At 37.0% G+C, this 15,854-nt stretch overlaps 1 protein-coding gene across 2 annotated transcripts; it reads left to right on the top strand.

Annotated features, from left to right (window-relative positions):
* The first annotated feature begins 4,573 nt into the window (after positions 1-4,573).
* On the top strand, positions 4,574-11,531 carry LOC138241200 (galectin-1-like). 2 transcript variants are annotated; one of them, XM_069194247.1, is made up of 5 exons: positions 4,574-4,630; positions 6,543-6,593; positions 8,947-9,026; positions 9,459-9,630; positions 11,221-11,531. In XM_069194247.1, the coding sequence occupies exons 2-5, from the start codon at positions 6,588-6,590 to the stop codon at positions 11,365-11,367; spliced, it is 405 nt and encodes a 134-aa protein (XP_069050348.1). In that variant the 5' UTR covers positions 4,574-4,630; positions 6,543-6,587; the 3' UTR covers positions 11,368-11,531. The 2 variants fall into 2 exon arrangements, with proteins under 2 accessions (XP_069050348.1, XP_069050349.1); XM_069194248.1 differs by having other exon boundaries at positions 4,576-4,630; positions 6,546-6,593.
* Positions 11,532-15,854: the final 4,323 nt, after the last annotated feature.

The following is a 15,854-nucleotide window of genomic DNA, read 5'->3' as shown; positions in this document are numbered from 1 at the left end:
TGTGGGTTTCCTCCAGGTCATAACAATGTGTACTCCTCCAAAGTAAAATGGTTGGTCAGGTGCAGTCTGGACGAGAATTACGAAGATTCACAGATGACAGGTGTTGTTTGGAGCATCTTCAGCTCCATTACTTTTCCACCACTTTGCTAAATGTTTATCTTGGTCTCATTTGTTCATAAAAATCCAATTTAAAAATGGCTGTATTGGTATAAAATATTATACAAACACTGCTAAAACGCTTACATAAACATACAATGAATTACAGGCATGTGTAAAACAGAATTGAAACACCAGTAAGGAAAGGAAGATTGCAATGGTAGTAAAATAAACATTTTTTTCAGGCTTATAACAGCAAAAGCATGATAAAGAATACAACAGTGTATGTCAAGGTTAATGAAATGGGACAATGAAATGGCTACTATACTAAATAGCTCATTCAGGCTGAATACTGAGGTAAAAACACTATTACAAAAGAAGAACATGTGGGAAAAGCAAAGGTTCTAGAAACATGTAAGAGAAACTGATTTCCATGGTGTGATTTGAATCTCTTTTAACAAAATGATAGTTAAACAAATGATTATTCATAGACTGTTAACACTTACAATGTCCACTCAAAGCAGTGATGAAGCCAACTACAAAATTCTAGTGTAGAGCACATCCATTTGTGTACTAATAAGTCTAACTTATTTAACAACAACCAACAAATGAAATCCGATTATTATGCATATTCTTTTTTATGATGTAAGTGTTATGCTTTACTTTAAGGCTCATCTATAAAATATGAGCGAAGCTCCATGTTCCTGACCCTTGCTAGCATGAGGGATGGAAAATTGGGTTATTTCAGAGGGATTTGGTGGCTGCGGTGCAAAATACCTAACCAAAGACTTTCCATGACTTTGAATATTTATTAACGTATAGCTCTATTATAAAAATAGTAATATTAGGTTTCATTTTCACTTTGTATGCTCCCCCCGTTTCCTCAGGGTGCTCTGGGTACCTCCCACAGTTTGCTCAACAGTGGTATGTTAATTGGCTTCTAGGAGAATTGACCCTGGTGCGAGTGTTTGTGTACTTGATCTATAAGGACAGTGATACAACTGTGATTTTTTCAAAAGCCATATCATTGAATGCTTTTAAAGCTGCTGTGACAAATCTGTGTCCAGAATGAGAAACCTGTACAGCTGAGCCTGTTGCTGGAAGGTTGCCAGTTCAAATCCTGTGGCTGGCAAAGGAATCCTGCTCTGTTAGGCTGCTGAGCAAGCCTTAACCCCAACTGCTTCAGGGGTACTATACAATGGCTGACCCTGTGCTCTGACCCCAAGCTTCTCTTCCTGTCTGTGTTTCATGGAGCGCAGACTGGGGTATGGAAAAAGATTAATTCCTAATTCAAGAAATTGTATAGGGCTAATAAAGTGATGTTATGTTTAAAAAGCTAGCATAGCATTGGTAACCAGCATAGCATTGGTTAGCAGTTTTTTCCATGATCTCAGAGAGTCAAGTCAAAATAAATTCAGATCCATAGCAGATGAATTATGATTTATCATCCCCATTGCAAGATGGACTGCTCCCTGCTGGGACTTCAAAAAGAGATTGAATAAATGTAATGGTGGAGAGGATATAAATTAGTTTAATACAGCTGTGAGCGGCCATATGCTGAACTGCTACTGTATGTCAAACCTAATAACAAAAACAATGTTACAAAAATATATTTTGTTAGCACTATTTTAGGCATGTTTTTGCTAGTAGAAGTTAACAGGTGAAGGGTATGTTTAGGGAGTAGTAATTTACCATACCGATTCAAAAACAATGTTACAAAATACATTTGTTAGCAGTATTTTAGGCGTGTTTTGCTAGAAGAAGTCAAAACTACTAAACTGCATTGTGTTTCTATGAAATACCTTAACATTATCCAAACGTTCATAGAGCATTTAAATCACTGAATGGTCATCACAAACATCTCATCTTAAATACATTATGTCTCACTTTTGCTTTCTGGATGAAATCATCTGTGAAATCATGTGTTGTTTCCCTCATGTTCTCTAGCTTTTCTGAGGTTGGAGAATGAACATTCAGCATGAATGAACTTTCTGTGCAAGACAACACAGGTGCAGTGAGAAGGATTCTTATAACCCTACACTATTCTGTCATGATAGTGTACAAATGTTCATTCTCTTATGCTATTAAAAATTACACAATGTTTTCTAGTCTGGAGACTTTTGTACATGTCACTGAGTACATTCAAGCTGGTCTTCAGCCTTGTCACTAACAATTGCAAACTTGTAAATTTGTGTCAGATGCTCTCTTTATCTGACTCAGACCTTAACCCAAGACTAGTCATGATGTAATTGAAAAGCTTTGTTGAGTAATTTTTTATATATATATATCCACCTCGGTGAACAAAATAAATTGCTTACCTCATCAATTCACCTTAATCAGTTACTCACTTTCTATAGATTCTCAGGCCCATTGATTCTCAATTTAACTGATTTGCTCACTCAAGAATTGTTAGACCCAGATGAATGTCATTAAAATGTTTCAGATTTTCAAAGCTATGTTCTTTTGTGTCAAAGTCAAAACAAGCAGTGCTATTTCATACAAAACTCCTGTCAGCGTACTGTAGTTCGAAGTTACATATCTCTGGTATGTTGCCCTTAGGCACTACCTTGTGGTTCTGAAAGGCTGTAGACATTGAGTTTTTAGACTGGCTGGATTCGTTAAAAAGTATGAGGGATAAGAAGTTCTGGATAGACAGATTTTTTGCATTAAATTGTGTGCAATAAAATTAAAGAGTATATACTTTATACACAGAGTATCCAGATTCTTCATGTTTGACCCTTCCTTATACATCAGACATTAACATCACTGACATCATCGTCCATCGACAATTTTGCAGCAGCGCAGCCTTCAATCTGATAAACAGTTTATTAGCGTGAATGAGAGGGATCTTACTGAATCCCCAAAATATTCAGCAACTTAAACATTATCTTTAATGGTCCTTAAAAAAATAAATATTTGCTTGAATTCTCTTTGTAGCAGTGTTTTAAGTTTGGGAACATCCCCAGCATATAAATGAAGCAGCTGTACAAAAGGGGTCAATGTAAGGTCATTTCTTATGATGCTGAAACCTGCTATGATGATCTTTAGCGAAGAAAATTTTGTAAGCTGTATATCACTTTCTTTGCCTGCCTACATAAGACTGCCAACATGTTTTTCCATTGCCAAGGCATTATGAATTGTAACTATTTTATAGAAACCTTATAATGCTTTCTTCCATGAGCAAAACCCACAAAAGCTGCTAATGATTCTTTATCTTTACTTATAGATACCAGAGGATTCCAGCAATCAGATTTTTTTCCAGCACAGAGCAGAAAACATTATCTTTAGCTATGACTATAGTGCGTTTTGCAGAGCTCAGACAACTCATCAGTCTGTTCCATATAACTGAAGGGTCTATGGATCGTGACTTCATCAAACTCAAACACAAATGAATCAGAAAGAGCATTATTTTTAAATATAAACTTATCAAACCCAAAACTGTCATTACTGAAATACTCATTGAATTACTTAACCATTTGTTCATTATCTGTCACCATAGTAATGAGTCAAACAGTAAATGAGTGGAAAATCTTAGGATTGCGTAAGAGGTCAGAGAATTGATGTTTGTAACAGCTCACTTTGGAGCTTCTAATGGCTTGTGCGTATTTATTTCTAATTTGTCTGCAAAAAATGATCATTGGGACTCATAGAGGTTCTACCATTTCACCAAACTAGATTATTTTCCTTAATTATAACTGAAAGCTCAGGAGTTTAACCAAAGGGTAATACAATTTAATTCTAAATTTCATAACTGGTCTATACTTGTGGTTTAACAATAACAGTTCTAAACCTTACGGCACTCTTAATACAAATCCAACAATTATTTGATTAAAGAACAAGTAATAGGTTTATTCCATACTGAAATGAGAAGAAAGAAAACAATGTTTCGGGTGTGGAGCCCTCTTCTTCTTCACCCGAAGAAGGCTCCACAGTGGAAACATTGTGTTTTCTTTCTTCTCTTTTTAGCCTGGAATAAACCTATTACTTGTTCCTTTGCAGCCCTAGTAGATCCTAGTAAAAATTGCTGCTAGCAGATGATATACTTGCTTTATGTACTGTAAGTAAGAGCAGGAAATTAAAATCCCAAACTAATTTTTTTTAATCAAGCTATCCTGTCTGTCAAAGACAGAAGTTCAAATCAAAGTAAACAGTGTAAGTGAAGTGCAAAATGCAGAAAGTGCAAAGTTTCACATCTTCAGTGCCACGAAATTTCAAATGAAACAGATCATATAGTCCTAATCTGGAGGACTGGAGACACTTATTTTTTTCTGCTGGCACTGGTAATTAAATAATAAATTAAACATAGCTGCTTTACAGTATAAATTAAGCAGCCAAAAAAGAGGGTGTGGCAGGAAGAATTCAGGTGGGGCTGGAAACACAAATTTCAGCCAATAACCACAGAATTTACCAAAAAAGGTAGAAACAGTGGTTTCATCCAGTGTGCTAACACTGTATAAATAATGTAGAAACAGAAGTACCTGCATAACCACCTGAGAGAACAACACTTGGAAGAAGCTGTCAGGAGCTCAGAACTGTGAGTAATCCTTTTAATAACATAAGAGCATTAATGTTAGAGATTATAGCATGTAACCTTTCAATTGCAATTGACTCGTGTGGGGGCCTGATCCCTGAGGTGACTGCTGCCTTTTCATTGGGGGACTTGGTTGTTAGACTTCCTGCCTGGTGTCCTACTGGGTTTCAGTTTGACCATGTAAGAAATGACTAAATGAGATTGATTAAATGAGTATACTCTATGATTTGAAATGACAATATATAGATAAAACTTCATTGCATTTGCAGTACATTTTCAAATTTCTGTACATTGCAAACATGCTTGACAATAGTCTCATTATTTTGGTATATTTTGTTGATACAACCAGCTATATCCAAGATAAATTATATTTGCTAATGGTCCACTGAAACAATTATTTCATTGAAAAACAAAATCTCGCTACAGTGAACAGCTATATTCAATAGTGACTGAGCCACTCCAAGCGATCATCATTAAACTAGATTTCATAGGTGTGGACCATAGCATAAAAACAGGAACAGATATGCTGAGAAAAGAAATTGAGATCAGGACAGACAGGAAGGACAGTCATCATCCTCCTCTTCATTAAAAGTATGAGAGCTACCAGAAACGGGATTCTCTTCAGGTAATCTGAATGCTGTGATAATACCAGATATTCAGCTTCAATATATAGGAGAGCTTGCTGTCTGGTTAATCTGGAAATTACCCTTATTGTTGAATCCAGAAAATGAAAACGTTTCTCCTATTAAGTGTCTTTCTGCAGAAAAAGTAAATTGGTTCTTATTCATTAACGATTCTGCACTTTGTATGTCTGAAGAAGGTAGGGCTCTGATAGTCACTGACTTGCAAATATGTGTATATAGTAGTAAAATAGTAGTAGAACGTTTGTGTTGTATAGCTGTGTTATTTCTCATAATAAATATTATTTTGCTCAGTCTTAGTATTGGCTAATCACTCTCTTATTACAGCTTGCCACAGGATATAGAACAAGTATGTTGTGTAATGCTTGGTAATCCCTAAACATGGTGAAATTATTAATATTTATAATTTGCTTGTATATCAAGTTGTAATCAAGAGCTGATATTTATACTAATTTAATAATTTTATCACACACCTGATTTGTAACACTATTATTCCAGGCATGTGTTTGATAAAGTTTCATTCAAGAAAGTAATCAAATATGCCCTTGTCTGTGGATTACATGAATGTTGAATTAACATTGTATAGTATTGGTATAAACTTCTGAAATTTGCTTATTTGTGGACCATATTCACTATGCTGAACAAGCAGATAAAATCACAGCCTTCAAATCAAGATGATGATTTTGGGAAAAATATTTGAACAGGAGAATCTTTTATACGTTTGAAAATCCTATACATTTTTCTTATATTTATATTCTACATATTTTTGGGAGAAGCTGTGATATTTTCCTAGTTAATAAGTGAGCTCATTAAGTCATTGTTTGACACATTTCAGTTATATTTATCACCTTAAAAATGTCCACGAATGAGAAACGAATGTATCTCTTTGTGAATGACAATAAGAAGTTTACCTTTCCATCACCGCAAGAGGATGGGATAATTGATCTATGGAAACATGGAAATAGTATTGTCTCCCAGGTCTATGGGAAAACTAGTTGTAGGAGTATCATGTGTTCACCTTAAAGGAGGACCTCCTGCTGAAAGAGATGGCAAGGGATATTTAAACAGAAAAACATAGTCTTTTCTTAATTCCTGTAGGTTTGAAGTCTGCTACTATCACACCTGTTACAAAATGTGGCTAGGACTTAAAATCTACCATCCTATTAGTAATTTGCATTTTTTTTGCAAAAAACCCTCTAATGAGTGCTGACAGCTCGATCTTCTAATGGATAATGTATCTGTTTCAACAATCACTTATTCCTTCCTTTTTCTAGCAGAAGATTTTCTGCTCAGTTCCCACCTTAATCTGCTACCACAACATGGCGGTAAGACCAGCTAATTTTTTCTTCTGTTTCACTTGTTTACAAATTACTCTTCTTCTACAGTATCTCTTGATGTAAAATGCTTTGTGATGGAATTTCAAATATTGAAGTATTCGCCTTGTAATCACTTTTTTGAGCATAGCAATGATTGATTGGGTTTCTTTACAACAACTCCATGTAGCAGCAGCAGCTTCAGCCACTACATGGGCTGAAATGTATGAAAGTTATGAAAGTTAATGTTAGATGTCTTTTTTCCATTACAATTAAAAAAAAAGTAATAAACTGTTACTTTTCAATATCATGCTGAAAGTATGAAAATGTCCAAATATATGATTGAATATTGACTGAATATGAAATAAACTTTTCCCTACTGTAACATTTGTAACATTTATGACATCATAATAATAATTGTTAGTTAAACAGAAGTAGCCAGAAATAGGAAAGGAGCTAATTTATAATATAGTTACTCCTGGAGTAGTAATGTGCTTGGCTATAAATGCGTCTTACATCTGGGAACCCACTGAATTTAAGCAGGTGTGAGACTGGTCAGTACCTGGATGGGAGGTCTCTTGGGAAATAACTAATGTTGCTGCTGGAAGAGGTGTGGGTGGGGCCAGCAGGGGGTGCTCATTCTGCGTGGGTGCTGATGCCTCAGTGTAGTGACAGGGACACTATAAAATAAAAAGTAAAACTGAGGTCCTGACTCTCTGTGGTCATTAAAAATCCCACGGCATTTCTTGAAAAGAGTAGGGGTTGTGACCCCAGCGTCCTGGCTAAATTTCCCATTGGCCTTGGCCAATCATGGTCTCCTAATAATCCCCATCTATGAATTGTCTTCATCACTCTGTTCTCCTCCCTACTGGTAACTGTTGTGTGGTGTGTGTTCTGGCACACTATGGCTGCCGTCACATCATCTAGGTGGGTGCTCCACATTGATGGTGGTGGAGGAGAGTCCCCATTTTCTCTAAAGAGTTTTGAGTGTCCAGAAAAGCACCTTATAAGTATAAGCAATTTTTATTCATTATTATCATTATTATTATAAAGTGGGCTTTGCAGTATTATTCTCTGGAAAGGAAATTTATCTTGGTCACAGTTCATGCCCCATTCACCTGGAAGCACTTGGAAAAGGCAAATAAATGCCTGAATGGGGTTTTGGTTCACGGTGCTCCAGCCCTACAATTTTGATGTATTCTACAGGGGCTGGTTGTCTGTACGGCAATGCTAATGCTATTTCCAAAATCCACAGCCTCAGATATAGGTTCCAAGAGAGAGCATTAGGATTGTCATGCAGCCAACCATATACAGTATCTGTGCAGATATAGGTTCACTCTGTGAGAAATGGGTGAGCACTGGTTGTAAAGGAGCAGTCTCAGAGTAGTTTCCATAGCTTAAACATAAATGACAGGGCTCAAGTGTCATGGAGTGGACTTGAGTTTGTATTGCTGGCAGTGCTTCTCCAGCACATTCAATGGGTCTGTTCCTATTAACAGTTCTACACTATCAGTTCACATTGCCTGTTCTAATTAGAGTCTTCAGGTTCATGTCTGTTTTTCTCTCTTAGACTAACATTTTCTAACTGGCTTGGGTCAGTTCCCTTCTGGCGCACAATTCACCAATAGAAAGGCACATTTGGAAATTTTAAGATGAAACCCCAAACCTATTTTCTTGCAACCACTTCTGTACTGTCACATGAGTAATACCTATTAAATCCAGCATAACATTTTAAACAGTTACCACAGTAGATGGCACTGGGACAGCTTTTTCAAATTAATTCCCCAGCATGGTGACAGCACTGTAAGACAGACCATTCTTTGTACGAGACATTAAATTGAAGGTTTTATTACTTGTGATTGGTAGCAATATTGTAATTCTCCTAATTTTATCCATGTGGTACTCCACTGATTACACCCCACCACCCTATGTGAGTGACCATTCAAACCTTATTTATACCCCCATTCGTTTTCTGTTACTCACTTATCAATCCAAGCACATGCCTGACATTTAATAACCTGTATTTTGACACTGATATTTTAGTCCTTTACACATATATTTAATTGATTCATTTTGATCATTATATCATGAGTTTTGGTTGAAACTCAAAGATGATGACCAGTTTGAAGAATGCAAAATGTAAATGCAATTTTCAGTTGACTTTTTAGAATATAGATCAGACAACTCTATAGTATTACAGGATATTCATAATGAACTGGCAGCTATGGGGGATCTCCAGATGTGCTGATGGATATCACTCCAGCAATGTTTAGAGGTCACTCTTCAGGTAAGGCGGTGTGTTAGTACGATGCATCATTTCAGGTCTTCTTTCCTTAATGTACACCTGTCTGCGTTATGGTGACAGGAACTAACACTGACGAATGCAGTCCTGAAAGATGGCAGCATCATCAAAATCAAAGGGAATATACCCCAAGATGCCGACAGGTATGTCACTGTTTTGTATTTGTTTTATTTAATATCCAGGTCTGAGGGACAATCTCCTTGATATCTCAACATTAACAGCAGGCAACATCAGATTTGTAAATCACCTTCTTATATAATTGTATATCCAGAGAATTTTACATGGTTATTTCACATTTACATTGCATTTTGAATCACCTCCTTTTGCTCTGCTCTCCTTTTGCTCTGCTTTATGATTATGTTACCATTCCTTCACTGGATTACCATAAATAATCATAGTTAAGTGTTGAGATTTAGCCTGCAAATCTCTCGTGTGAGATCATCATTGCTTGGGAGATCAGAGGAAGAACTACAGTGAAATATGAGGGAAAGGGAAGATGTGTCTTTGGAATTGTCAATAGAGAGAAACATATTGCCCCATAAATAGGGATTTACCCACACTAATGTTATCCTCAGATTCAGTATTAACCTGGGGAGTGATTCGCAGAACCTGGCATTTCACTTCAACCCCCGTTTCCAAGACAACCCTGATGGAGGTGTAATTGTCTGCAACTCAATGTCAAAAGGGAGCTGGCAAGCAGAAGGCGTTATTCCAGTTTTCCCCTTCAAAAAGGGAACTGACACTGAGGTAAGAGCCAGAGATAAATCAAGTTCTCTGTATCATCAGTGTCTCTTTCAAGTCCCTGTTTCAGTTTTTGTCTTTTGTTTGCTACCTCTCTCTTTATCTCACTCTTTGCAGGTCAGTGAAGCCTGTTTGAGGTGTTACCCACCTCTCTCGCCTATCCTAGACATGCCCGCTTTTATATCACTGTGAGCACAGGCCATCATGGCAACCCCTACAACAAGTATATAAGAAAGTTTACTAAAAGTGATGGTTGTTCGGCCCATCTAGCCAGTCTGTTAGGTAGTCAGTAGCTAAGTGACTCCAAGCTTTTTCTCAGCTGTTTCTTCTAAGAAGCCAGGGTATCAGCTTTGATAAATAACTTCCTTAAATTGCTATTATGGGGGCTTATTAGTATAAGTAGTTGAGCAACTGTAAATATTATTTAAATAGTATCTGATGTTTGCTTTTATAGCGATTTGCTTTTATAATGTGTGAGCATTTTAACTCACACATGCTATGTTATAAGTTACAAGTTATAACACATGATGTGGTGTTATGCGTGGTGTGTGCAGTGTGAAGGTGGAGCCCTTGCAACCATAGCTGAAGGGATTGAGTAGGAGTGAGCCACAGGTGTGGTGTGGTTTAAGACCGTGCTGAACACTTCCCTGAGGGGGAGCGAGCAGGATTCAGTCCTGAGTTGACTACAGGTGAGAGAAAGGATGTGAGAGCTTTAATGGGTGATGTTTTTACCCAGGTGGTTAGTCTCATCAGACCCTTGCTGTGATGACATAGAGTGAGGAGTGGTTATGTGCTGTATGTAATCTTGCAGGTACATGTCTTTATCGTGTTGGAACTCACAAATGTTTGATTTGTTTTTGGAAGAGTTCTTTGGAGGACTAAACGTTTCATTTTAAAGTTTTTTTTGTTTTGTTTTGTGTATCTTATGTGGGCTGATGAAGTGCTTGACCTGCAAGCTGTTGTGAAAAGGAAGGAAAATGTTTTTTCTTTTGTTTTTCTGCAATATACCTCTCACAGTAATAACAAATATTCATGTTTAAATTAGAATTACTGAAAATTATTGCTCTTTTGTATTTGCTTGGTTCTTCCTCGCTTTCTTTGGTACTTTGGACTTCTTGACAACCCAAGTACAGTATTTTCTCCAAATTGAGTTTTTTGGGGGCCTAGTCTCTAGGGATATAGATTTAAGCAAATCAGCTTAAGTCAAATCTCACTGTACCTAAATACTCAGTAAATATACTCAAAGTATTTAACTTTACCATGTAGCATAACATTTGATCATGAGAGCAAAGATAATTCAATAGGCAGTGTTAGTAGTTCTGTGTTCAACACTTCCAGCAACAAGCACCTAATCTACTATAAAACCACGCACATTATTTTAAACACTGAATAGAGCCATGTTTACTATAACTAAAGTTTGGAAATTCTGTTAACTGCTGTTTCTGAATGCAGTTTGAATGGAGTTACATTCAATCAATTGTTACAATCAATAGTTCTTTAACACTATAACGCTTTCTTTAATTTACAAACAGACCACACATATTCCTCACAAATGCGGAACCAACTGATTGATCTCTCCTTTTTCCTCCTCTGCAGTTAACTGTAAGAGTGAAGAGCAGTATGTTTGAAGTGGAATGCCCTGAAAATGTGAAGGTGGAATTTCCTGACCGCTTGCATCTACCATCACTGACCTATGTATTTGTTTATGGGAACTTCAATGTCACCTTCTTTGAGATCCATTAATCTCCTGGCAATTCAGTGGCCTAAACCTGTGCTTTAAGTCCCTCTGCTGCTTAATGTCTATTCTACTGATTTGTGACCAGGATGTTATTTCTCAGCCAGGAAGGTTTTAGACCCAAGCTTGTTTGGAAACATCTTGGAAAACATTAAACTACTAAAACATCTCATGGAGTGTCAGCTTCTCCTGGTATACTCTCAGTGATGATTCATTAGGTAGAGGAAATCCTAAATAAAAAGACACAAACAACAAACTGCATTAAATGATCTTTGTATAAATAGTAAAAAGCTTTTCTAGAGGCAGTTACATCTTGCTCACAGTTATTATAGCGTCATTTAACATTTGTGACATTTAAACTTTTCAGTTTGTGTGTTTATAACTTGTCCTATTTCTATCTATTAAATATCCTGACAAAGCAGACACATGGAGATGAAAATGAGATGCTTTGAAAAGTTAGTCAGATCCTTACACAGTTTTCACATTTTGTTGATTTAAAACTTACGGCCATGACACTTTTAAGTATAAATGAGTATTTATTATATGTGTAACAGTTCTTGGGGTTTCTGACCTTGCCAATCCTGCCCTGCCAGTTCATCCCTCACTGCCTGGACACGAACCCTGGTCTCCGGCATCACACAACAGGGAACTTGCCAGCTGAGCTAAAGGAGAACTCCCTCAGCCCAGCCAACTGAGATCCTTATTATACGCAGGGGCATATGGGTTACATATGCAAAACCTACTCCTCACATTAAAGCAAAAAAAAGAAGAAGAAAGCACTGTAGATAATTCATCTGAAACAAAAATAGAAATGTCATTATGCCCTGAATATTTCACTCTTTGCTGTGGAAACAATTAATTTAGGTGTACAAAATTTCCTTAACCAGTGACAATACATTGAGTGGCCTCTATGTGTGTGCAGTAATAGTGATTTTCTAAATGTCAGAATAAAGACACCCGTTTCTGCTGTTTCTGTGAGATCCATTGGTCAGGTAGTACATTTCAAGAAAATAATCAACTATTAAGACCAAAGAACATTCAAATCACCTGAATAAAGTCACAGATTAGTAGAATGGCAAAAAAACATTTCAAAGAGCCTTAACATCTCTTTGAGTCTGGTGAAATAAATCATTAAGTGGAAGTAAATCATTAAGTGGAAGAAATAGATAATGAATAGTGTATGAATGTGTATCGGCAATGCTTATTAATAAGACAGAATTAAGTGTTGCTGTGCTTTCCTAAATGAGGCCCCATCTCTCTTTCTCATCTCTGTGGTGCAGCCAGAGAAGCAATTCATGCGGTTTTGATTTAGGGTGTTTTCTCTTAGGTAAGGAGCAGATCCCAAGTGGGGCCATGCTTGGTTATCATGATCAATGGTCATTACTGGCATCTATCTGTCTGTGAGATTCTTGAGAACATCTGGATTGCGGTCCTAGATGTCAGAGGTCATTGTGACTCATCTCTCACCTTGACCAACCAATCAGGAACTTGCAGGTTGTGGTAACTTGGGTCTGAAATGCCCGCTAAACTTTCGACCAATCATGACCTGTCTTGGTCCTGGTTTAAAAGACATTGCACAGCTCAGAAACTTTGCTTCTCCGGCCACTTTTCACACCCAGAGAGACAATCATGTGACAGCCGGTGTTGTCTGTATAGGGACTGGAACCTTGTTTCAGCAAAGCGTCGGTCCGGGGAATGCCCGTACGTAACTTGCTAGCCAACGCCAACGTGGACGCTTCGCTTGATCACCGGAGTATAGGTTTGGACTGTTGTCGACAACCTGAATAAGTTTATTTTCAGCAACAGTGCTACACCAGAAGCAAACCGAATTTCTTCCCCCTAAAGAGTGACTTGCTTGGACCCACGGTCACCCTCTGTGCATAGGGACTTTTTACTAGTCAGCTGGACTACTAGTAGGTCCCTGAGAGAGACACTGTCGGGCATGTTGCCACAGCAGAAATCTCTCCACCTAATTCGTCTGACTCCGAGCTGCAACCCAACTGGTTTGCAAGGAGCCAGAGGACGCTGGGACAATGCCTATTGAACGCCGCAGCAATTGGACACAGCTGCTAGCTGGTCTTGGTGCCCGTGCCGGGAAATACGAATCCATATCTGGATAAGTAAACCCAATGTACTACATTGCATCTCGAGAATTCAATTATTTCCTCAACACAAGTTGATATCAATTCAATTCACATGAGTTTATTTACTATTGAGTAGCTACCTGATCCAGGCAGGCTGTAACATGTTTTATGCACATTTTATGTATTAATAAATGTATCTCGTTTATTGAATCTGTGTGTGTTCATTATTGATCGACTGATTTTCTAATAGCCATAACGAACCACCTCGTGATTGCTGCTACAATTAACAAATTGTCCTAGTAAATTCACAAAACCCCTACAAATGTATGGAATGAATAAAATTGCTCACATATAAACTTGAACTAAATGCTTACTCCAAGAACATTTAAGATGAAGACATGAAAAGGATATACAAAGAGTTAACAATAGTTTCTAGTTTTACTAGAAAAAAGTATGCACTGACAAGCCAGTTTACCAAATTTCCTTTCCTTTCTGTCTTCTGCAACACAGTTGGCTCATGCTCCAGTAATGTTCCTCAGTTCCAGATTGTAAATCTATTTGGAGAATATCATTTAGGCAAACAGATGCAGGCAATTTTTAGGAAAGCTGGGAGTATCGCTATTCGATGTAAGAATAGACCTTGCTGCCACCTACCAACAACCTGGCTCATTATATTTTGGCACATTTGCTCTCCTACTTATATACTCCAGTGATATTCTTTACAGCAGTCACAAACTGTATAGCTGATAAAAAGCAGAGCAGCTAACTAATTACGGGAGCTACATTTCTTTTAAAGAGACACATCTCTGTTTCCATCTGCAGTCAAGCAACATCCCCAACTGCATGTGGGTTACAAAAGCAGCTAAGCAGTACTGCAAACGTGGCAAAACATTTCGTGGTCAGATAAGAAAAAATTGAAACTTTTTGGTTTAAAAAGTGTTACATCTGATGTAAATCCAGCAGTGCATTGCTCTTTCAACACCATCCCTACTGTCAAGCATGGTGGTGGTAGCATTATGTTACAGTTCTGCTTCTGATCAACAGAAAAACTGAAAACTACTATCCACAAGACATCACCAAGCAAATTGAGAGATCCTGAGTAAATCTGCCAAGAGGAGTGGACAGAAATTGCATCAGACCTGTATATACTGTAAAGCTGGTACTTACCTGTGGCTGTTACTGCTGCTAATGGTGGTTATTTCAGCATATTTCAGTTTTATGTAACATTTACTGTAAGTTAACTAACACTTAAAAATCTTTAGTCTGAACGTTGACGTTTTGAATTAATATTAATTTAAAAATAATGCATATACTGTACAACCTTTTGTAATTTCATAAAACTGGACACTATAGTCACAATGATCTGAGTAATTTTTGAAGGCAATGTATACATATGTATACTGTTATTTCCATTTTATTCATTTATTCGAGTTCTGAAGTATTTTCAGTCAAACACAACTGAATCAGGAAATTATCGGAAAACAGTCTGTAATTATATTGTTTTAACACCTTATACATTATTCTTACTATTTCTACTTTGAAAGACAGAATAAAGAATTCCATAAATCCATGAAACAACAAATGACATTTTCTGTTGTTACATGTGAAAAAAACTCATGCAATCAAACCTACAAAGAACAGTCCATTTACAATGCAATGAAATTTACAATTGTAGAACAGGCTGACATTGAGGATACTCTGACTTATGATGTCACAAGGCTAAGGCAGTGCTGATGTCACTGCAGCACCTTCTATTGATGAGTAGCAACAGTTCCCACTAAAGTATAGTGACCAATTTGTAATATTGAGTGTTTTAAACACATATTACCACTATAGTCAAACTCCTCCCTGGAGGCTAATGTAAAGTAGAAGCTTTTGCATGTTTGGGAGCAGCTGATACATACAGTATAACACAAATTGGAAGGCATCATTCAATCACCACAACATAAACCTCGGTATTTATTACATTATCATCATACAGCCTCTCAACTAATGGGCAAAGGGAGTTTACAGTCGTTCAAACAAATTAACACAACAGATGTGCGTATAAATAAATATTATGAAAAGCAGTGTGTAACTGTGTAAAATACACATAAACCTTCATTATGAAACATTTGAATTTAAATACATAAATTATTACCTGTAAACCTCTTCAAACCCCTCCAATCTGATTTCCAACAACTTCAGTGACTGCTGTAACTGCCCTTGTTAAAGTCACTAATGATCTTCTATTGACTTCTGATTTTTGTTCTCTTTATTGTTCTTGATCTCAGTGCTGCTTTTGACACTATTAACCATGATATTTTGCTTTATCGTCTTCAGACTGTGTTTAGAATTTCTGACACTGCTCTTAAATGGTTCAAATCTTACCTCACTGATTGTTGTCACTTCGTCTCTCTTGGTAAATGTAT

Source organism: Lepisosteus oculatus, chromosome 9 (assembly GCF_040954835.1).
Source record: "Lepisosteus oculatus isolate fLepOcu1 chromosome 9, fLepOcu1.hap2, whole genome shotgun sequence".
Taxonomy (NCBI): Eukaryota; Metazoa; Chordata; class Actinopteri; order Semionotiformes; family Lepisosteidae; genus Lepisosteus; species Lepisosteus oculatus.
The sequence above is the reverse complement of the archived record's forward strand: the minus strand, read 5'-3'. Positions and strand labels throughout refer to the sequence as shown.

What these genes read in the sequence shown, in the direction of transcription:
- LOC138241200 (XM_069194247.1), top strand. An exon ending in ATACCCCAAGATGCCGACAG is followed by an intron (nt 9,027 to 9,458) that starts GTATGTCACTGT and finishes TGTTATCCTCAG; the next exon opens with ATTCAGTATTAACCTGGGGA. An exon ending in AAAAGGGAACTGACACTGAG is followed by an intron (nt 9,631 to 11,220) that starts GTAAGAGCCAGA and finishes CCTCCTCTGCAG; the next exon opens with TTAACTGTAAGAGTGAAGAG.